At 38.5% G+C, this 25,112-nt stretch overlaps 1 protein-coding gene across 1 annotated transcript in view; it reads right to left on the minus strand.

Moving 5' to 3' along the window:
* Nucleotides 1–20,299: 20,299 nt before the first annotated feature.
* KCNH5 (potassium voltage-gated channel subfamily H member 5) overlaps nucleotides 20,300–25,112 on the minus strand; it is a 218,003-nt gene continuing 213,190 nt past the window's right edge. The window contains exon 11 of the mRNA XM_081150235.1: nucleotides 20,300–22,235. Within this exon, the coding sequence (XP_081006361.1) occupies nucleotides 21,291–22,235 (945 nt within the window). The 3' untranslated portion in view covers nucleotides 20,300–21,290. The remainder of the gene's footprint in view (nucleotides 22,236–25,112) is intronic.

Raw genomic sequence — 25,112 nt, forward strand, 5'->3', positions numbered from 1 at the left:
GGGATCAGAAGTGTCGTGTAGAGTTTCTATGCAGTCTCCTTAAAAGGTTGAGGCACCCTTCGTCTTCTCCCTCCTTCCCCTAGATCTGCTGCTCCAAATGCAGATGAAATAATCGGGCTCCAGTAGCCACCTTTGATAATGAGAATTAAAGTCCTACTTTGGAATGATAAATCAGAAAACTGAAAGGATTATGATTTCCTGAAGGCTCTAGAATAGTCATATAGTCCTATTTTGGATAAGAGGAAAAAAGATTCACAGAGGTGAAAAAACTTGCCTAAGGTTATATCCTACTAAGTGATAGACCTGTGGCTAGAACCCAGCAAGGCTTACCCCAGGGGGAGAGTGCTTTCTCGGCCACTATGCTATGCAGTGTCTTGAGGTGCTAGTTGCAATTTATTACATAATGTACATGATATTCTAATTGATAGGTTACGCTGACCGTGCAAAATATAAGTCTTCTCAGAATATTAGCATTTTTAGTAAGGTAAAATGAAGTCTTTTATATCTGGGGTCAGAAAAAGCATTCTTAAAGTTACATAGAGATGGGGGCTGGGCACTAAAATTTGGGTCTAGTTAAGCTGCTATGATAAAGCAACAGTTTGCAATTATTCAAGAAGTTTGACTATTAAATATTTCTAAAGCACGAAGTATTGTTTGTCACCTCTTATCTCTCTATTTAGAAATGATGACAGTAAACATTCCAAGATGTTGTGTGAATTATTTTGAGGGTAATAATGAATGAACACATAGCTGCATAAATGCTATAGGAGTATACATGCGTACCTAACCCGAAGAAAGAGTTTCCATTTATCTTGAAACAACTGGCAAAAGACAAACAGGAAAACTAGAGAGGTTTTTCACATTAATGAGATTTTCTCATAAGATAAACTATGCCTAATGCAGATTACCATCACATTCCTAACAGTATTTTTATGTTCAAGCTACGCTTCTAACTATATCTGGCTTACTAGTACCCTCCGAAATTCATCTCTACAAGAAATAGAACTTCAGAGTCCTTCAGGTATTAGATGTCATCAGGTCTTACTCATCACAAATTGCCTTTCAATCTACTAGTACTTAAACTGAGAAAAATGTAGAACCTCTTAAATTCATTTTCTCGGGATTAAAAAAACAACTTTAAAGTGAAATGACCTTCCTTTGAAAAGGAAAGAAGTGTCACATTTTTAACACTTTCAAGGATATGACTGTGATAAAGCAGGGGGCTTTTATTCAAATATAACAACTAAAGCTCACCTGTGTTCATTGTATCAAACTCTTTTTGTGTAACTCTGACTATGGAAGCTCCAAATGCTCTTGTAAAGCTTGTTGTCATGACGACAAAATCCCCTAAGAACTGAGGCAAGTGTGCATGGAAAGGAAGCATTCATGGCAGGACGCGGCCTCAGCCGCCCATTACAGCTCCGTTTCTCAGCTTCTCCATTGTTTGCTTAAACTTTTGTAACATTTAACAAAAATTTTTACCTACATAGCTCTTTAATAAATATGTTAAAAGTAGCCCTTATTTTTGGCTTTCCTCCCAACTGTTATTTATAGTGAGTAAAAAAGGTGATTACTAAAATTTGTCAATATTTATAAGGTATTTAGAAATATTTTACTTGGTCACCCATCCTTGATTTGGTCTGAAGAATCTCCTTTAAACATCCTCTGTAAGATTTTTCTATAAAGAAAAGTTTTGGTAACTCTGGGCAAAGATAATTTATTTATTTAAAAAATACATTTAGCCCAGCTAGGCGTGGCTCAGCGGTTGAGCATTGACCTAGGATCCAGGCGATCGGGGTTCGATTCCCTGTCAGGGCACATGCCCAGGTTGCGGGCTTGATCCCCAGTCGGGGGCACGCAGGAGGCAACCAATCAATGACTCTGTAATCGTTGATGTTTCTATCTCTCTCTCCCTCTCCCTTCCTCTCTCTAAAATCAATAAAGATACAGTAAAAATAAATAAATAAATAAATAAATAAATAAATAAATAAATAAATATTAAAAATATATTTAAATTGATTTGAGAGAGAGAGTCAACAGAAAGGGAGAGACATCATTTTGTTGTTCCATTTATTGGTGCATCATTGGTTAATTCTTGTATGTGCCCTTGATCAGGGATCATACCCACAACCTTGGGGTATTGGGATGATGCTCTAATCAACTGAGCTACCCGGCCAGGGCTGGACAAGGAGAATTTATAAGACTGTATAAATGTACTGTTGAACAAAGATGAGAAAATAAAAAGTGAAAAGGTAAAAATAATTTATAATAACAAAGCATACTTGTTTTTGCTTTAAAAAACAAGAGCTTCAAATCCAGTACCAAAAAAGGAAAACTTTCTGCTATCTGACTTTAAAAAAAATTTTAGAATGTAGACTCCAAAATGAGAATAAAATTCTAATAAATTTCAAAATGAGAAACATGGGTGATACCTTCCAATTTTAGGAAAAGCTAAAAAAAAGAAATTATGCAAAGCTTTGGTTTGCAACTTTTGTATCTAATGTGTTAGTACTTTCATTAATTAAGAAAGTAATTCAATATTGAATTACTTTCTTAATTTTCTTTTAAATATGAATCTAGCATTACTCTGGCCCTTGGTGTCTTTTCCATTGTGACTGTAAAACATCCCTCCAGTCCCTCCCTCCACTTGCATCAGGAGTTTAATACAAGGGTTTGGTAACCTAGCTGTGTCCTTTGTTTCTGCCAAGTTATACTTCTCATTGCTCCCCGAGGATGGCATCAACCACCCAGGGTCTTTCTTCATTCCTCATCAACTGTTTTAGCGAACGCAATAAGGCAAGAAAAGAGATACAGAAAGAAGCAAACCTGTCCCTGGTTACAGTGGTAGTCTTCACAGGAAATCCTAAGAATGCTCTAAAAGCACTCCTAGAACCAAGTTCAGCAAGGTCACAAAATACAAGGTAAACATAACCAAAAATGAAAACAATGTGAACGTCTGCAAACTGGTGAACGGACAAACAAATGGGATATAGCCGTGCACTGAAATACTATTCGGCAAGAAAAACAGACCTAACGCGTGCAACAACATGCATTAACCTCAAAGACGTTTGTCAGTGAAATAAGTTAGACACAGACGCCTACACAGTGCATGATTCTATTTAACTAGAACTTCAGTAAAGACAGGTCCATAGCAACAGCACATCAGTGGTCCCCAAGGCTGGGGCTGGCGGGGAGGGCGGCCTGGAGGCAGGCGTGAGAAACATTTTCAAGATGATGGAAACATCTTAGATCTGGGACACAGAGATGATTGTACAGCTGTATAAATTTTGAAATCATTGAATTATAACTTATAATGAGCAAATTTTATGCTATTTAAATTATACTTCCAAGAAGTTATTTGTAAAGAGGCAGTAAAGCTCCTCTAATGACAGGTTTTCTAACAGATCTGCGTGTGGCAGCAATGTCCCAATGGCAGACAAAACTAATTTGCAAACAAACTGTGAATCGCTAGCGGGGCTAAAAGAGGCAGAATTGCTGGAGTCAAGAAGTGTTTCTAGGGATCATCTCATTCACACAGAAATGAGAGTGGTGTCTATTCAGTTAAGATTACTTATTAAGCTTCTTCCACTCACTCATGTGTGATGTATATATACATGGGGTCAGTATGCAGGAGCCATTATTTCAATCAGGATTGCAATAACAATAGTTATGGAAACATGGACATGGGCAGGGCTCTCCATGATTTTTTTCACAGACAAGGTCATTTCTCTGTTTCTAAACCCAGATCCTTCTTCCAAAGATTGTCTAAGAGTCTGTCAGAGCTGAGGACAATTTAGAAGGGAAAGAGGGAGAGAAAGGCAAGGAATTCCACCATAATTAACATGTAGTGCCTTTCTTTTACAGTTATTGCAATGAGTCCAGAGAAGATATTTTTGCCAACATTTATCCTATCCCCTATCACTTAAGTTATAATGCCCTGGGTACTATGTAAGAAAGGCTATTTTATAATTTGAGAGTTACTTAGTGTCATTTGAAGGGTGAGAAATTCTTCTAAACTAAAGGTAGGAATTCATAAAGTTTTATTTTATAAATGTCAACTGAAAGAGGCTATTATATGAAAACTTAAAAATTAAATGAAAGGTACAATATTCTATAAGGGATATACTGAACTAGAAGCTATAGCATTGGACTGAGAATTGCCTTTCCATCCTGGCAGAATGATTCTGCTCTGTTCAGACAGTGGGGAGGGACTGTTGGGTGCAGAGATTATATATAGACAGAAAGGCCTGAAAATCTTGGACCTGCCATCCCCTAGCCCTCAGACTATTCTTAGGAATGTTCTCTAGGGCTGCTTTCTGAATGAGCCCATGTCTGACCTTATTTTGGGTCAAATTATTCACATAATGGTTTTTGTAACTGGCTATAAATCAGAGGTTTCCACAGCCCCCTCCATGGTTTCAATTAATTTGCTACAGCAGCTCACAGAACTCAGAGAAATATTTTACCTATTAGGTTACCTATTTATTATAAAAGGATATAACTCCATAACAGCCAGAGGAAGAGATACATAAGGCAAGGTGAGGGGAAGAACACAGAGCTTCCATGCCTTCTCCAGGCACAACACTCACCCCAAATCTTCAGGTGCTCACCAACCTGGAAGGTTGTGGAACTCAGTCCTCTGGGTTTTATATGGGCTTCACTTCCTAGGCATAACTGATGCAATCATTGAACCATTGGCCATTATTTGAACTCAGTCTCCAGCCCCTCTGTATTCTCCCCTCCCCTGAGGTCTGTGGTGGGACTGAAAGTTCTGACCCACTAGTCAAATTGGTGGTCCCAAGGGCAATAAACTGCAACCCTTAGGTGTGGTGCAAAAATCGCCTTATTAACATAAGAAAAGACATCTTTATCACCCTCATCACTTAAGAAATTCCAAGAGTTTTAGAAGCTCTGTGCCAGAAATTCAGAGGAAGACCAAATATATATATATATTGGTTATAACTCACAATATCACACAACCTCAGCACTATGGATATACTGGGCTACATAATTCCTTATTTTCGGGGGAGGAGGGTAATCCTATGCATTGTATGATGTTTAACAGCATCCTTGGTTTCTACAGAGTGAACACCAAGAGCACTCCTGCGCCAGTTAAATAACCAAAAATGTCCCCAGAAACTGACAAATTTCCCTTGGGAACAAAATTGCCTCCAGTTGAGAACTAATGATCTAAACAATCAGTTCAAACTCTCTATAAGAACTTTGAAAAAATACAATTTTTCTCACCATTGAATTGTCCAGGTAACTATAAATCTGTTGATATCCAGAAAATGCCAAGTGAGTGTCTTGGAAAGTGAAGACATTGGCAGGAAGGAAAGTATCATTACTCCAGTTTCATTGCATCAACAAACTCCAGCATAAAAAACAGTGAGTGAGGAAAACAAATTTGTTCGAGGTATTCAAACTGGATAAAAGGAGACTGATTTTTACTATATGGCTGACCTCCATGCCAAACAAATTGCCTTTATTATGAAATATTTACATGTCAGAAGACAATATCCAAAAGACAGGAGTTAACTAGTGACCTATACTCACAGTTGGGGGAGAGGGAGGACATTGCATGCCGGGCAGACCACGCTGGAACTGCTTTCAGGAACAGAGAGCAGGGGCTGGGCGGGCTGGGGAGGCTTGTTAGCAACCATAGGGGGTGGTGTCCTTGGTGCTCACGTGAGGATGTGATTGGCTTGTTTGAAAAAATCCATGGGCTGGTGGAGAAGTGAAATCCCGTTAGGTTGAGGACCAGGTGGAATGCAGCTATTCTGGCTAATAGAGAGCTAGCCAGGTGGGAGCTTTTCTGCTTGGAGATGAGGGGAGGAGGGTTTGCACATTTGGCAGGAATAGAGGAATTCACAGATGGGCCTTTGGGGCCCTGGGAGGCACAAAGATATCCAGGCAGCATGCAGAATGTTAGTCCTTATAATACACCTTCTCAGACGGTTAGAAGTGATGTCTGATGGCTCACTTATCTTCAATGCAAAGAGAGCACAAGTGGTAGGTGTATGTTTCCTGCAGGAGCTAGCTTTTCAAAAGCTATGTAAAGCTTTTCAAAACACAGGTGAGTCTGAAAGGAATAGATTTGAAACTACTCCAAGCATTCTTTCAAGACTTTTAATTGTAGTAACGGTACCGGGTACAGTGCACACTTCTAAGCACTGCAGGAGCTATAATGAAGGAAGAAAGCAGTCCTTTCCTTTAAGTAGCTCATGTCCACATCACCAGAGCGCCCTGCACCAATCTCGGTGTTCCTGTGGGGCTTTTCTACATAGATCAATGTGCAAAGAAGCTAAGATGGTGCCACGAATTTGCAGTGTTTCATATCTGCGAGTAGGCAGACCATACATGAAGGTAACCTTAGTATTTTTTCCTGCCTTAGAAACAAAATAAGGCCAAGCCCAGAAAAATCAGATGATAACTTTCTGTAAAGACCCTGAGCCACTAAAAAGTCCTCCCCCAAATAATTTTAACATTTGTTTTATTTCTACAAGTTCTAATATAAAAATCAGATATTTAATGCATGTCTAAGAGTCACTTTGAGGCAAATAAAAACTTGATTGGGAGTCAGAGATTGGGGTTTGAAAACTTTCTCTGATGCTTTCTATCTATATGAGCTTAGAAAAGGCTCTTAGTCACCCAGAGCCTATAGCCTTGTCTCTCTAACAGGGTCATTGAGAGCATTATATGGGAAAGTAACTAGGATGCTATCTCATAGGCAGTAGATAATTCTTTTAATCCATCCATCCATCCATCCATCCATCCATCCATCCATCCACATACAACATTCAAAATAGTAAAAATCTTGGTTCTATATTAAAGTTAATTCAACAACAGCAAAAAAACTCAACAGATGTAGTTCTCTAAAAGGTGCAGACACCCTGTCAAAGTGTGGAAGGGAGGTTCAGTGGGGTGGACGAAGTTCTTGGAATTGACTTTTGGCCTTTGTGTTATGTTTGGTATCAACTCCAACATTATTTCCTCACTTGTATCCAAATAAATTGGGTGAGAGTCCTAAACTAACCCAAGGTCTAGGAGCCTGTCTACTGCTTCGACATTAACTTTGGAAATTAATCTGAGATCTCTGGATCATAAATCAGGAAGAACTCTGAAACAGTATTTAACTCCTAACCTGTGTAACAGAGATCTCAGAAGATACTGATAACTAACTGTGAAAGGGAGAATGTCAAATAGTCCTGCTTTCTTGAGACTTTCAGATAAACGAAGCTAGGGCTATATTTATGATATTGGCCATAAGTTAATGAGTTTCTTAAAAAATATTTTATGTCCAGAAGTGGAGGTGGAGGGCAGGAGAGGGTGTGCAAGGTGTTTGTTTGTCTTAATGGTTGACAGGGAGACGAAAGCACCCCAGCTGCTACCAGGCCTGAGCACATTTTGATCTTGTCCAATATTCTCTCTATATAAGTGAGAAAAGCTGGGTGTCAATGTATATTGTTAATATTGGTGGATCTTTCTCAATAAGTTCTGTACTCCATCTTTGACTACTGGAAAAATCAATGACAAACAGAAAGAACCTCAAATTTTGTATAACCCATTATATTTTTCAAAGCACTTTCACTGCTCTTACTTCATTTGATCTGGTCCCAACCTATTTTAGCTACACAAAGAATAAAGTACCCACTAGAGGGGCTCCTGACAACTCCACAGGCACAGACCTGTCCAGTTTGAGTTGATTTGCTGAAAGATAAGGCCCTCCCTGCCCTCCCTCCTCTCAGAGTCTACCTTTCAGAGGGTTTAATGGGGACTGATGGATGTCTTGCTTTAGTCTTTCTTTGTTTCCTTAGACAGGTAGGGAGTCACACAGCCACTAGCTCAAGGTCACCTGCAGAGTGTTTCTTCTCTCCCCCCTGCTTCAAGCCCAGTGGAAAACTACAGGGAACAGAAGATAGTGTGAGCGTGTGTAGCAGTTAAAGAACCAGGATCCTGAAAATCTGGTCCCTTCTCTCCTTGCCTGAGTTGTTGAGATTTGAGGAAAGGGTGTTAAGAGTAGAGAGCAAGGAAATTTAAAGAAAGCATGAGGAGCTGAAATTCCTACCTCTCTAAACCTGGGTTTTGTTCCTGGAACTCCTGCCAATCAGTAAACTACATAACTCAAAAGTTATTCGCATAAAGAATTTCAACAGAATCTAGTTGGTCTTGGAAACGGATATTCACAGCTGTGAAAGACAACAACCCTAATGTCTTCAATTTGGGTGCAACTGAATTTGATCAGTATGGTCACCATATCATACGTGGAAGTGACATTTGTTCATGGGCTGAATGACTCCATGAGACAAGATGCTGACGTTTCTACACTAGCTGCTGACCCTATTGAACACTGTTATTTCTAAACCATGATCACAGACATATATTGTCCCTTTTCATAGGAATAGTTTCAGTGAATTTTAAGAATGAAGAGGATGTCTTCCTTAAACACACACACAAAGGACTTACTTAAATTTGGGCTCCAGAAGACAGTAGAATCAGGCGAGATGGAAAGTAGTGTTTGATGCATCCACATGGACCCATAAGAGACAAGAGTCCCAGAAGTTCCAGTCTCTGCTCTTCACACAGTGATCTGGGGTGGTCAGCGTCCAGACAGTCTTTTTTCTGTTTTATTAAACTCTTTCCCAATTGGGTAGCCTTAGCCAGGTATAACAAATGGATGACCTATTTAGTTCTGTTTCAAACTCTTAGGCATCATGATTGTAGGATACTAAATAACAATCTTAATATCAAAGGGAGAGTACACTTTTGTAAGATACCATTTTTTAATTTAAGAAAAATAAACAACACATACCTTTAGGTAAATAGCATATAGTTAGACACAAAACTGTCCTTTTAGCAACACTCAGAGATGAGGCTAGCAACATTTTCAGTAGTATTTGCTGAAATGTGTATGTGTGTGTATGTGTGTGCATGCGTGCACAGGCATGCACACATGGTGTTACACTGTGGAAAACCCAGACAACAATGTGATATAGCGGAAAAAACATTGGACTTGGAATCAAGAAAACTGCATTTTAATCCCAGCTCTTCCACTAACTATGCATATAACTTTGGAAAATTGCTTACCTCCTCCAATTCTTCTTCATTTTTCAAAATAGGTGTGGTGCCGATTCATTTCCAGAGTCCCTTCCAGCTGTAAAATGTCTGTTCCAGGTTGTTCACATTGGACACATCTTTATTTAATCCATTTAAAGCACAGTATACTTATTTGCCTCAATTAAACAGAATGGATTTGACCTGATATAGGTAAAGTATGTCTGACTGATGTCAACAATCCTACAGAAAGCAAGACCTCTTTGCTGGCTGGAAGTAGAGCCACCCTGACACACGAAGGCTGAGGGGTGGGAGGTTCAGCATCTTCTATCCTTCCCCACACTCGTAGGAGGAAATATTCCATAGGCAGAAATTTTGTTTCATCTTCTCTGAATGGCATTTGGCACTTGAGTATTTACTCATCCAAAGCTGTAATGTTTTATTGTGTTTTGAAAATTAGTATCTTTCTCAACTGATGTATTAGCGTAGAATTTACAAGGAAAGAGTGTAATGTATTGCTGAGTGTGTGTGTGCCGTGCGTGTATAAAGAAAATTTAAAAAGACAAGAGTGGAGTGTTAATCACTGAATATTTGTGCAGAAAGAATGCGAACACTTTGATGATCCATTTAGTTAAGTGTGATCATCACATCCTTGACTCCTGTGTAAACGAGAGCAGGCCCTAGAATCCTATCTTGTGCAAAGACACCCGACATTACTCATAACGAAGACAAAGCTTTATTTAGCTGTTCTCCAACCGCAATGTTCTACTGCACAGAGAAGCAATAGACATGGATAACTCTTCAGTGATGTCCAAAATGCATCCCTTAACCTAGTGTTTCTTTAATTAGAAAAAAATCTGCAGTTCTTATATAACAGCCCACCAACATTATATATTCATTCAGTTCTTGCCTTTAATGCTTCGAGGCTTAGTGGCAAAACCATTTGTGATTTTTTTCTAAAAAGAGGTGAAATTATTCTACTGTTTCATGTATATTCTGCTCTTATGCTTCTAAGTTGCACAGACTGGGATAAATCCATAATATTAGGAAAATAATAACATTTTGAAAGATTGATAAAATTAAGAAACATTAAAAGAAATCCCACCGTAAAATGAAAAATTTTCCAAAATTCTATGTAAACTTTATCATTATCTTTGATGGGAGAGAGAAATCTTCTGATTCAAATATATTTACTCCTGGGGTTTAAACTTTAACTTCTGATAGGACACTTTTTAAATGTTATGACATACTGTCACGTACAATTTATCAAAGATAAAGTATTATAGACATTTAAAATAACATTATCAGAGCTAATAAGTCAAAAGGCTGATTTCTCTAAACCCACGACTTCATGTTTTTATAAAGGGGAGCTTTTCATTTAATAAGCCAGACTCAAAACAATAATTTTCAACAAAGACTCAATTCAAACAAGTTCCATAAAATGCACATTTTATTCTGTGTCATGAAAAAATATTCACATTTAAATAAAGTGTGAAAAAACAAAATGAAGTTAATCCTCCCTGATGAAATACAGTTTATTGTGCTGAAACCCAGAATTCTTTTGGATTAAAAGCTTCCACCTGCCAATTCACTTTTTAAAATGACTATTTCTGTTTAACAATTTTTAAATAAAGCGATAATCACCACAAACTTCCCAGAAGCAATCAAATTTTGATCACGAATATTCCAGAATTGACCCTAAGTCACAAAGTTAAAATCTTTTCGCACATTCTCTCAGAAATTGGGTAATTGGTCAACAGTACATAGAAATTTTTTATGTTACACATTGCAATACCTTTGTTTAAGTAGAAAAAGTGATCTAAGCATGAGTTAGATTTTGAAAAGACCAAACAAGTACTGCTTAGCAGAGTGGTATTAAAAACATCACATGAAGGTTTTGCATTGCTTCCTTGGTCAATACATGAGTTAATTGTCTCCAGTGAATAAACCGTCATAGACAGAGGTATCTTTAATATCCCCAGTTCCCACCAATATAGTTGCAGAGGCAAAAATATTTATGAGTTTGCCTAAATTGATTCCTATAGTAACATAGTAACCTTCCCATAGTCAGGAATTTCATTATGCTATACAAAATGCCATTAATTAGTGTAACCAAAGTCACTAAAATGTAGAATAAAAAGAAATGTATAGTCTTCAATATATATAAATACACACATTTAATTTGTGTTGTATGAGTACCAAGCACTTTTAGGAGTCATTGCTTTTTCAATAAACTACAATGGATGTTTCAGGATAGAAATGGCTCTAAATTGTTTTCCAGTTTCATTGTGGTAACAATCATACTGTTCCCAGGATGAAATGTGTGTTCTGTCTTGCTTTAACTGTGAATGGGTTCGAGGTGGAAACATGACTGCTCGGTGGAAGATGCCAGTACTGCCAACCGAAGCGAAGGGCACACCAACATTATTACACTCATACCCTCTCTGAACAAGAATCTCAAGAATCACAACATGAAAACATTCACACGGAGATCAAAAGACTATCCTCACCACTATTTTCTAAATATGGAATATGTGAAATAATCTCAATCTTGATTTTAAATGAAGGTACATTTGGCTTTTGTATAAACTAACAATTCGCGGGTGTGACATGATGCACCAATATTAAGACTCAAGCCTATCAAGCCTTCTTTGATCTGGAATTTAGAATGAATCTAAATTGTGATTTTGCATAGTTTGCTAGCTATTCTGCCTGTTTGCTCAGTCCCCACCTCATCGGGAACCTTTCCCATCATATTTTGGTTGGAAAAAGTTGAGGAGCAAATGAGGGATCCATGACACCAACAGCTTTGTGATCAGCAGTAATCTTTATGTTGCTTTAATCAGAAAGTTCAATTTTCTTAACTCAACAGAGAGCCTGACCATGGAAAGAAGAGGTTAACTTCATGTTATCAAAGATAATTTACAGAGAAGGAGCACAATGAATTGATCAGTTACTATAAATACTCAATCTGGTTTATTCAGGCATCAATGTGGGTATTTTAGCCTGTGTGGACTTGTCATTCAACAGCCAGTGACTCTGCATGAAGGAAAGACTGGTCAAGTCTTTGTGCTTTTACTTCTAGAAGATACAGTCCAACCAGCCAAGTGATTGTGGGCCTGGGCTTCTAGGTCAGAACTAGAGGTTCTCAACTTGGTTGGTAGGAGAACACTCATATATATACATTAAAGTCCCAACATTTGACAAGCTTTCACAGTGCATCCTAATGTTGCATTAAAATTTTAACAAGAGTTATGACAATGTGTTATTTCCAAATAAATAAATAAAAACTATTAAAAAGCATCACACACACCAAAAAACACAATATTCATGGGGATGTAAAGTTCAACATAGGCAATATAGTCAATAACGCTGTGATAACTATGATGGTGCCAGGTGGGTACTGGAAATATTGGGGCAGGGGACACTTTATAAAGTATATGATTGCCTAACCACTATGCTGTATTCCTAAAACCAATACAAAATAATATTAGTAAGTAATATTGTAATTGGGGGGTCGGGGGAGAAAGCAACTGCTATTCTTATCCCTTTCCTTCCTTTTTCTCGGAACTCTGGCCAAAAACGTGCACTTTTTGGTAAATTGTTCCTTGACCAAGTGCCTTTAGATATAGTACAAGTCAGGACTTCATTCAAATAATAGTATAAATGCCAGAAAGGAAAGTGAGCTAACTCTGAAAAGCTTTGTACAGTGCCACTGAGGTCCTCCACAGTTGTTATGAAGAAAAGTAGAATGGTCTTTTCTCTGGTTACCTCTGTGTTATTATCAAGGTGAAAACAAGATGGTTTGGGCTGAGGATCCCAGAGAATAATATCGTAATACCTTATTTTTTCCTCCTTATCTATAGACATCAGCTTAAAAAATTCTCAAAGGGTAGAACAAATAAATCACATTCAGAAAATTAACATTTTTTCATTAGAGAAGCTTATTTAAACTCTCGGAAGTAAATATTCACAGGTTCATTACATTTGGAAATAACACAGATTGCCATTCAAAACAGAAGTAGTTCATTTGGATAATGCATTTAATAGTGGTTTGGCCAAGACTGTGTTAATCTACTTAAAACTCAGTGGGTCAAAAAATAAATTTTAAAAATAAAATCTTTCTGGAGTCTCATCTAAATCCCAATATTAAAAGTGAAAAGAAATTATAGGGGAAAAAATCTTGAAATCTCTTGCTTTCCTTGACTACCATGCATTACTTTTTTAGGTTAAAATTGAATTGGAAAAGGAAAGGCTAATACCAGTGACTACAACTTGCCCCTACTAATAACCCCATTTGGCAATTGACCTTCACCAATGCCTTTCAATTTGGGGGAGAAGTGAAGGAAAATTCCACTCTTGGTTGGGGTGCCTTGGGCTTATAACAGCTATGACTTCAACCTCTGGCATTTACTCTAACCTACTATGAAAAAAGCAAACATTTACATTTACATCATAAAGTAAAATTTAAAAAAAACAAACTTCAAATTCAGGAGCCTTTAAAAGTACGTGTCTTGAAAGACTTGGAATCTGCATTTGAACTAGCAGCCTCCAATGTCAGTACTCTACAAGATGAAGTTTTCTCCCAAGGGCTTGCCTGGCTGTGTTAAAATCTCAGCCACTCAATAGCTGTGCTATCCTGGCAGATTCCTTAATCTGTTCTTTCATAGGGCTGTTGTAATAATTAAATTTGATAACCTAAATAAAGTATTTAGCATAGTGTAAATAGAGAGTGAGCACTCAATAAATAAAACCTTAATTAACTTACTTAGCTTCTAAGCCCGAAGGTAAAGCAGTAGATAGATTCCACTCAGCCTTTATCACCTTCCTGCTTCCCAGTCCAAATCCTCAATGGTCCTGACCCTCATAAAGCCTGCAAACACACTGTCTCATCATAAAAATCAAGAGGTAGAAAACCTCAAGTTAGAATACAGACCAATACTCTTAAAACATCTGACACCTAGTAGGCATTAAAAAATTCCAACTCATATCTACCTTCTCTACATAACATGACCCAGAATTTTAATTAGAATGCAGGACCAACAAAAATTCTAGTACCATCTAAACAAGTATGTCAGCATAAATGTTTACCTATTTTCTCTTAATTTCTCAAACATTCCCAAACTCTATCATGCTATTTTATGAATTTAAATACTCTCCAAAGAACAGAAAAATTAACTGCTTTCCTCTGCATTGGAGATGATTTGTATGGTTCTGGGTGTTTGTGTACACCCCCAAGTGTTTTGGGGGAGAGAAGAACAGTGAAGACAGAACTTCAAAGGGTTTTACTGGCCTTGGGACTCGGGTAAGTGATATTATCCGCCCTCACTGGGTGGCTGAGACCAATTATCTAACATAAAATGCTTTGAAGGTGAAACTTATTAATAATAATTAACATGGGCACTGTCTAACAAATTGGTGTTTGATATAATTAGGCATCATAATTCTATTAATTACTTCCTTAATAAAGAATATCCTAGCACTTCTCCTCTTCACATGCTTTCTGGCCCTTAACAGATGTTTCCTGTAACATCTGGAAACACTACCACATATTTTCAAAAGGAGAAGAACTAATAATTAAATTCCTTTATCAGAAAAACAAAATGAAGATCAAATGTACAATTTTATAAGGGTTTATCTTCATTATTTCCAACGTAGAAAATGATGTAAGGTCAAAGAATTTTTTTATTTTTAACTTTTGGCAAATAAAACTACTGAAATTCAGAGTAAGCATTTTATCCTAACATAAGAAAAGTCTGATGATTTTTAAATGTTAAACATGCTAAATAATTCACATTTCCAGGAAGAGAATTGCTAACAAAGTCATTATCTTTAGCATCTAAATCTCTAGTTCTAGAAATATTCCAAATGAGAAAAGGTGAGTAAAACCCAGAAGATAAAAGACCTGTAAATTTGTGAAAAATTAACAGACACCTTTCCAGAGGGAAAAAAAGTAAATAGCAAATGCCAAAAAGAAAGAATACAAATATTAATAAATATTAAGCTTGTGGGTGATGGTTTTGTGTGAATAAATCAACTTTGAGAAATATATTTCGACGATCTGAATTTCACAGGAAAGAGGTATGGAGAACCTGAACACATCTCTTTTAATGAGAATGGTTCCGTAGCTACATAGTTAAAGCTACATTTTCCACAATTCATTTATGGGTACTAGAAACATCTCACATAAGCACTCTTTTACTTAAGCATGAGAAAAACAGATACTAAGGAATGTATGCAACATAGATATGTTTGGATTTATTACTTACTCAAGTCCTATGATTGCATTTCGTAACTCACATTATTTAATGCTTAAAGACTCTGACACAGGAATCCATCTGAATTCGTCCTTCTGTTTTGCCTGGTGATACGCCAGAAAAATAAGTTATAACTATAGATACGTGGATGTTATCATTTTGCTTCTGTTCAAATGCTCTTGTTGTGGCCCCATTCACACGTTGGTGTTTAATGATAATGGCAGATCCAGGCTTAGCCAATCCTTCTCACTGAGACGTCTGCACATACTTACGCAGAGCAGTCAATAAAAGTAAAGCAATGTACACCAGTAAAACTAAGGTAAATTAATGAAAAAAATTCTATATAAACTCACCGGAGTTGATCTGATTGCACCCAGAAGCATTACCAATGGCCAAGCTTACTTCCCCATGGGCCTAACTTGCCACCTCCGTTAGGATCCTCTCTGTATATCCGTTCCGGATTGGAAATGTAATCTTGATTTGGGCTCCTGTGGGCTCATGGTAGCTTGTCAGCCTGGCACCGGAACCTATTTAAAACCTGACTCTTTGTGTTGAGATTGTGTAGCCCCGCATACATCTCCTCTTGGTTTGTTTCCCTGGACCAAGATGAGCATTCCCTATACTGTCAAATTGATCTATATCAGCCCTCTAAAAACCATTAAATGCTATGCAATAGTTGTGAGAGCTTTTATTATCTAAGCTGCTAACAACATTTAAGTTGTAAATATGAAGTTTACACTGAGGGCAAGTTGATTGAAAATATTTATTTACATATGTGTAGAGTACATATGCAATGCAACTGTGCATTGGAATGCCAGGGCCTACCACAGTGGACACAAATATAAATGTTCCCGCCATGTGGCAAGTAAATCAAAAGGATTGCAATGGATAGTGAAAAGTCACGGTCAGTAATGCTCAGTCCCCGCAAACTTCCTTTAATACTTCTCGAACATATCAGGCATTAATAACTAACCCTTCTTTAATGTGAGAAATGGTGTCTGCTTTCAAAATAATGTCTAACTCCTAATCTGTATTAGAGTTTTTAAATTCTGACTTGAAGAAAAGATTACAAAACCCCAAAAGAGATCTAAATATCTCTCCCAGTGCATAAAATTTTCTTCTTTGTTTCTATGTGCTCTTGTTTTCTTTACCCAAAGGATTGTGGCAAATGAAGTGACTGCAAGTTTGAGTGTATCCCTTAGGATACAAGGCTGTTTTTGCAGAGTAAGCAAATGTTAACAAAATAAATCTCACTTTAAAAAATACACAGTTTACATGCTAAAAGTGGCTTCCTTGAGTTACCAATATTACTAATCGCATATTCTAATTTTTTTTAATTCAAATACTCTCACTTAGGACACAATACAATGAGTGGTTTTAAAATATAATTCGAATGTTTCTTTTTTAAAAAAAAAATTTTTAACTTTTTTTTAATTGAAGGTACACATTGAAAAGTTGGTCATTGGAAGAGATTCTTTAAATATTAAAGATTTTTTATAAGAACACTTGCTTATTTAAAAAAAAAGAACACTTGCTGTTGTGGAACTGTAAATCTTGAGTAACTCATGAATATTTTTATACAAAAAGTTGAAAGATGAACTGCCCTATACTTTGAATACTCACCAATTTGTTTACTTTTCTCACAAAATTGAAAATTTCTGTTGAACACTATCACTAAGTAGAGTAAGAAAAAAAAATCATATTTACATATATCTTTTTCTCTCTTCCCTCAAAAGACCTTCATTCTTTGCATGTTTACTTGATTAGTAGTTATAAATTCCAGGTTAATTTTCAAGTCTTTTGCTCACATGCCACTGACTAATGATTATTTAGCCCCTATGCCTTTCCCCACCAACCTCTGACCAAGGAAGTCTCCTCTAAAACCTAGACTACTGAAAAGCACATCTTAGTCAATCTCCTATGAAAGAAAGAAAACACTGATAATTTGTCTTAATGTGATTTTCATTTGAGAGGAAGATGATTTTCACCACCTAACATCATCTTGGTATAAGAAGAAAGCAGCTCTTCATTTTATTATTTATTGGTGAGGAATTGAAGCCCAGGACATACCAAAAATAAAAACAGTATCTTGCCCAAAGTTACACTGCATTTATGGCAAAGCTAGATTCAGAATCCGAGATGGATTGTTTTTCAAAAGATTGATCTTTCTTCTATCCTTTCCCATCAAGCCTGCAAGAGAACTACTCTTGCACATAACAAAGCAGTAAAACACAACATTCACATCATTAAAAATCTTCATATTTTAAAGTTGTCCATGTATGTATATACATTCTAGACAAATGTTCTCATTACCTACATAAAATTTTGGAAAAGAGATAGATAAAATGGCTTAGAAGGTAAAAATTATACAAGATAGTAGAATTCATTAGGAATGACAAATAATTTCACCAGTACCAGCCAATGCACACTTCAAAAACAGTCATTGCTCTAAACACTAATTTAAAAAAACAAAAAGGTTTTCTAAAATAATTTAGTATGGGCCAGATCTCACAGGTGAGCAAAACCTCCTTAAATTTAAGGGAAGCCGTGATTTGCATTCGGGCTCCAGTAATATTAAATTTCAAAAGAGCACTTGAGTTAGTGGTCATAAGTAATATTCCTATTAAAGTGCTGGGTACTCTAGGAGTATTTATGTGTTCTTAGGAGCAATTTAAAACCCCAAATTTTCTAATTCCCTTGCTCCAATCTGCATAATTTTTAAACCTAATACTTGGGACATTTGTACTTCTATATTTAATGTGAGGTGAAACAAGTGTGAATAATAAACATTTTCCATTTTAACAATGAAATATGTCTCTCTATTCAACATCTATGCTTAAACCATGCTAAGTACTACTTATGTCAATGTGGGACACTATCAACTGTGTCATCTGCCTTTCGTGTGCCTATTTGCCTTTTATTATAAGCAACTCTATCTACTAGATCACATTTAGTGCAATACTATCTTCAAACAGACTGATAACACTTGCCGTTGTGATGCACAGCTCACAGTTCCATTTTTGTTTGACTTTCACTATTGTGTTACAACCACCTGTCCAGGGTACAGCATCTGATCTTATATATTATAGAAAAATAATGAAGGTGTGTAAGTTGCTTTGGAAAATGTTTGGATTTTAAATACATATCTATTTACCCCTATTAGTACATTGTTCAGAAATATACTAGTAAAATTTTTATTCTGGATGCACCAAGAGCATCTATACAGTGTAAGAATAAAACATGCAGTCATCTGGTCCCCCCACAGAGAATCTACAGTCTATGCTGGTTGAGGCCACACGGAACATGATTGTATCATTATTGCACATATTCAAGCAAGTGCTCACCCTTCCTTCAAATCTGAGTAAGTTCAACGGATAAGAATTGTGGAATCTGGGAACCTAAAGGACTACTCTATGTACAATGTTGGCTGGACACATGCATTCCGGCTGGACACAGTGGAGTGCATTTGGCAGCTCATCACGTCATGCAAACTGGAACAGAGGCGGCTGGGAAAGAGCACAGTGATAGCTGTACCATAAATAAGCAATCGATACAGTTCCCCCCTTTGTGACAACTTTCAGTAGTTCAAAAGCACATGTTTCTTTCCCATACGTATGAACAATAATATTACAGGTCAGTTGGGTGAAATGGAGGCAATGCCAGAGCACAGCAAGTATATGCGCCACTAACAGCAAAGGCATCCGTTGCAGCTTGGCACTGCCCCACTGTTTCAGTCATCCTCTCACAGCTTTATAGCAGCTGGGACTTTGGAAGCACATGGCTAAAGTTAAGCTGACCATTTCTGTACTCAGATTATTTTTACCACTCATCCACCTTCAGAAGCTTAGCCAAGCTTGTCTCACACTTGATTAAATAGAAAAATACCCTGAAATTCAATAAATGTCAGAGGTCAAGAAAAAGATACCATCCTCACCATGAAAGTAACAAAATCCCAATTTCCAGGCTGATACCTCACCCTCATTTTCGTGTGCCTATGGTAGGTAGATATTGTAGCAGATCATAGAGAAATGCTCCCCTGAAAACTTCCAGCATGGGTCATGGAAGTTATGGGCACAAAGGGAAGAAAATGGAACCCATGGCATCTGTTCTGAGTCTCCTGGATGAAAGAGGCACATCTTGTGGGTATGTGAAAAAGTTCTAGTACAAACTCTAAAGTATCAACTGTTTTTATAAATGACTTGGTTTTGCACTTCTCCAGTCTGATTGTGATAACTTGTCTTCATTCTGGTGGTTTTGTTCAGGAATGCTGGGAGATAGTTAGAAAAGCTCATAAAAATGGGTACAATAGATCAAAGTATCTCCCTTGACGTTGCTATCATCTTGTGTATGTTGTTAATCTATGTGTACAGGTGTTCTGATAATGTACAAATTCAACTGGTATATATTTTCAACTTGATGCAAACATGAACTGCCCTGCTCCCACTGTTCAATGTCATACATGCACCAATTCAAAAGTATGTCTCTCTTATCAACTTTACAAAAAACCCTTTAGTCAAAAGAAATAAATTCTGTGTTCTTAGAAATGAACGTGTATTTGATTCCCAGTACATATCATTTAAAGGACTAGCTATAACATAACCCTTTGTGACTTTTTTTAATTGATAATAGGCACTTTCTAAGAGGATTTGTAACCCAAAAGACTCTGAAATTCGGTCTCTAGTACCCCCTTTCATAAGTGGATCTGCCTGAGCCCCAGGAGTCTATTGTATCAACTCAGCAGAAGTCCAGCAGTAGAACTGTGTGCAAAAAGCTGTAGAAAATTGTAACCAGAATAAAATTACAGAAAAGCAGTTATCTGAGTTCAGCAACTTAACATCTATTTCTTAGTTGTTTTTTTAAACCACACTTCATGTGTTAATGCTACACACAGTAAGAATCATGTGTGAGTAAGTCCGTACCTGTGTTTCATTCTTCCTAAGTTTTAGATATGCTACAAAAGCGTGTCCGTTTACATTCTTTTTTATTTTATATTATTGTAGTTAAAATTTTGATATGATCACTTAAATGTTTTTTGTTTATTTGTTTCTCTGCTAAGAGCCTAACTCCACCCTTGAACAAGTTTTTAGAAACACAAACTTAGAGCATTCATCACCTTTGGAAAATCAGCATCTTTAACATGAATCGTTAAAAGGCCCTTTGTACCCTGTGGTGCAGTATTTCTATAATAATATACACTATTTAATAGTTTAGTATTTATAGGGTTGATAAAATCAGCTTACTAGATGGCAGCTGTTCTCCAAGACGGAGGAGACAGGGATTTCCTTACATAGGAGCTTAATGATTACTATCTAAGTATAATGTTGGAAAAGAAGAGGTATAGTTGAGCAAAAATGCAATTCATGCACAGAACCCATAGCAATAAATTTTCAATACTCCATACTGCTATCTGACTTAGGCAACAAAACAGTTATTTAAATGGAGAAAACACTGCCTGCTGAGGAAAAATAAGCTAACACTAAGTTACATAAAAATAGCCTAAGGAAAGAGATCATAAAATGGTACGAACAGTTTACGAAGTGGAACTCTTCCCTGGCATCAACCTAGAATTTTAACTCAACAGAACAGCAAGGAAATGACAGCGCAGTCTACTCAGCCTGAGATCAAGTTTGTCATGGCAACATTGGCAGGTTAGACCCTGATTCTTCAAATATTACATCGCCTTGGTTAACAAAAATCGTACTTTTTTAAAAATTACAGAATAGAGCTTATAAATAAAAGTAACATGTGCATGCAGTCAACTGCATAATATACAAGCAATATCTATGTTTTAAATAATCATCTTTGGCAGGCCAGAATCCAGCTGGACATGCAATATTTACATATCAAAACCCATATTGTGTTCATCATATTGAAAGCAAGTGAAAATATAGATGTATATATCATATATACACACTTCTGTATATAGATGTATATACTGTTTTTAAGATATTAACAAATATATATGTGCATATATATATATTAAAAGTGGATTTCATCTTTGTCAGATTCAGGTGACTCAGGCCTGGAAACACTAAAAATATCCTGACATGGTATTTGGGGAGGTACCTGGAGCTGCGTTTGGGACTTGGGAGAAGAGGTCTGGGGCACGCTTTTTTCTGAGAGTATTTTTAAAATTTCTGCCACCTGCTTCTCCAGGGCAGTCATTCTGCAGCTTAGCAGCTGGATGTCCTCCTTGAGTTCGTGTTTGACCTCCTGCAGCGTGGTCTGTAAGGCCTGCTCGGGGATGGGGTAGAAGGGGTGCTTGGCGTCAGCCTGAACGGGGCTGTGCTCCAGCGGACTTCGCACCTCCCCAGCCTTATCCAAACGAAGGTCACTTTTTGTAATCCCACTGTCACAAGAATCCGTCTTCCTCAGTGGGTTTTTGGTCACACTGTTCTCTGAGTCGCTGCCCTTGGGGTCCTCGGACAGGAGCCCCATGGACTCAGCTTTGGTGACGTTATTCCAGTCTTCCTTTTTCTCCTCATGGGTGCCCACGTTGTTCCTGAGCCGCAGCCACCCTTTGCCGTTTCCGTTCTTCATCCTGATGGGGCTGTTGACCTTGAGGCATTTGGGCTCCGCGCCGCCGTTGGGCTTGAGCTCCATGGCGTCGCGGTTGTTCTGCTTGAGGGCCTCGCCGGTCTTCACGAAGGCCAGGGAGGTCTGGATGGGCGTGATCTGGGACACGGTGACCACGCTGGTGCCCGTGATGGGGGCGCCGTTCTGCAAGGGGCGGCCCGCCGGCGGCTGGCTGCGCTCCGCGTCGCCCTGCGCCGACCCCTGGTTCCGCAGCTCCTTCTGCTGCTTGAACTTCTGGAAGAGCTTCCTGACCGGGTGGTCCACGGGGATGCTGAGCGCCACCTCGTCCTTCTGCCGCAGGCGCTCCTCCTCCTCCTTCCGCACGTCGCTGATCTTCCGGAAGATGATCTGCGGTGGGGCGGCGGGAGAACAGCACGGTCAGCGCGGGGAGCGATGGTCAGCGCGGGGGAGCGCGGGGAGCGATGGTCAGCGCGGGGGAGCGATGGTCAGCGCGGGGGAGCGATGGTCAGCGCGGGGGAGCGCAGGGAGCGATGGTCAGCGCGGGGGAGCGATGGTCAGCGCGGGGGAGCGCGGGGAGCGATGGTCAGCGCGGGGGAGCGCGGGGAGCGATGGTCAGCGCGGGGGAGCGATGGTCAGCGCGGGGGAGCGCGGGGAGCGATGGTCAGCGCGGGGGAGCGATGGTCAGCGCGGGGGAGCGCGGGGAGCGATGGTCAGCGCGGGGGAGCGCGGGGAGCGATGGTCAGCGCGGGGGAGCGATGGTCAGCGCGGGGGAGCGCGGGGAGCGATGGTCAGCGCGGGGGAGCGATGGTCAGCCCGGGGGAGCGATGGTCAGCGCGGGGGAGCGATGGTCAGCGCGGGGGAGCGCGGGGAGCGATGGTCAGCGCGGGGGAGCGATGGTCAGCCCGGGGGAGCGATGGTCAGCGCGGGGGAGCGCGGGGAGCGATGGTCAGCGCGGGGGAGCGATGGTCAGCCCGGGGGAGCGATGGTCAGCGCGGGGGAGCGATGGTCAGCGCGGGGGAGCGCGGGGGAGTGACGGTCAGCGCGGGGGAAGCGATGGTCAGTGAGGGGGAAGTGCGGGGAAGCGATGGTAAGAGCGGGGGAAGCCATGGTCTGTCTGTCTATCATCTATCCATCTATCCATCTATCCATCTATCCATCTATCCATCCATCCATCCATCTATCTATCATCTATCTATCATCATCTATCTATCAATCATCTATCTATCTCTATCTATCATCTATCTCTATCTATCATCTATCTATCATCTATCTATCACCTATCTATATCTATCTATCTATCTATCTATCTCTCTATCTACCATCTACCATCTATCTATCTATCTATCTATCTATCTATCTATCTATCTATCTATCTATCATCTATCTATCTATCATCTATCTATCATCTATCTATCTATCATCTATCTAATATATATACTTATTCGACTCAAAACCATTTTAATACCATCCTTGGTCTAAGGTCAAACAGTAAGATTTCCAGGGTATAAAAGTATTGAAAAGTTAGTTTACCAACAAAGCACCTGGGTTGGGTATGAGGAAGAATTAAATTTATTCATATGACTCCAGAGGGCAGAAATGGGATCTATAAGTAAAAGTTTTTGGAAGGTAAATACCACCTTTGTATATACACTTTAATTTCAAGCTGCTATCTATTAACTGAATAATTTGAAAACTCATGAACCTCACACCACTAAAATTATTCAAACAGAAGTAAGGACGTTGTCCATGTAAGGCTTTCACTGAGTGGGGGTTTAGCCTCTACAAATTCTAATATTCTTTAAATGTTAAACATAAAATTAAATATATAGTCCACTCATCTACTGATGGGCACTGGTGGATGGGATCAAGGAAGGGGGAGAGGGACATCTGTAATACTTTCAACAATAAAGATAAATTTAAAATAAATAAATTAATTAAATAGATAAAAGGTACCCAAACAAAGTTTGCAAACAATTCTATCTACCCTTGTAACTTCATTTCCGTATCCAGAATCTTGTAAAAAAACTTAAATACATAGTGCATGCGATGCTAGATGAGTACACACAAATAAATAAGCACACTTTTATGAAAACTGTGCTTTGAAAATATTAGAAACATAATTCCATCGAGAGACATAAAAAATGTTAACTATATAAGAAATTACCACTTATGTTATCAGAGTTAGAAGTGAATTTAATAGTGTAAGATTTTTGCTCAGAGTCCTTCTGAAGAACAGAATAGCTGCAGGTGAAGGCTGGAAGGAAAATTCAAAAGGGAGTGAGGTGAAGTGCTCTCAGAGTCAGATAATTTTATGACAATGGAAAAATTACTTACCTCCATCACCCTCTCTAATTGAGTTGATGGTTAGATTAGAAATATAAGAGAAGTACAGAGCCCCTGGCATGTAATACACTCTCAGAATATGCTGGTTCTCGCCTCTGAACTCTCATAACACACTTTGTGTTTGAAACCATTTTCATCACCTCTTGGAGATTCAGCAGCTCCCAGGAGTAACACACCATCATTGATTTACACCAGAAACCAGGACTAATGATGGTCACTGTTAACAGAAAAGCCAGGGAGACAGCAATTCTCTAAGAGCACATTTTAGTGCGATTGATGCACTAAAAGGAGCTTATCGTGTGGCAATAATTTGAAATTTAAAATAAATGTTTTCTAAATTCAATAACTGTCGGTAAAGACCAGCATATTTCTCCTATTCTAGAGGCACAGGATATTGGATCTTTTGAAAAGATGTAATACTAATCTCCAAGTCTGACATCTAAGCTCCAACCGTTTAATTAGAAATCTCTCAAAGGTTGACATATTTCTTATACTTCCTAAATAAACAGGGTTTATTCTAAGACTTCAAGATATTGACACTCTTTGGGACCAGAAAGATCCACACATGGAAACAGATACTTTCTTCCTGTTTCATCCCGTCACTGAACGGCACTCACTTTGGGTCTGTGAACTGACGTGAGGGAACTAATGCAAATAATTGGGTAATCCTCTTTCATACTCAATTCTTACCTTTTTGTTTGCTTTTTAAAGGCTGTTACTTAGCCTTTGATAGACATAGCCTTGGTATATGTGGCGACAAGTGTCTACAACAGTGTCTGTTACATTGAAAGGCCTCAATAAATAAATGTTACTTATGAAATCAATAACTTTTACATACATTCAGCAAATGTATGTTTGTGATAGGTCTATGAATCAAAAATATTACAAACATGGATTGTTTTCTACTTTTATTATTTTGCA

The sequence above is a fragment of the Miniopterus schreibersii genome (assembly GCF_964146895.1).
Source record: "Miniopterus schreibersii genome assembly, chromosome: 1".
In the NCBI taxonomy this organism is placed as follows: Eukaryota; Metazoa; Chordata; class Mammalia; order Chiroptera; family Miniopteridae; genus Miniopterus; species Miniopterus schreibersii.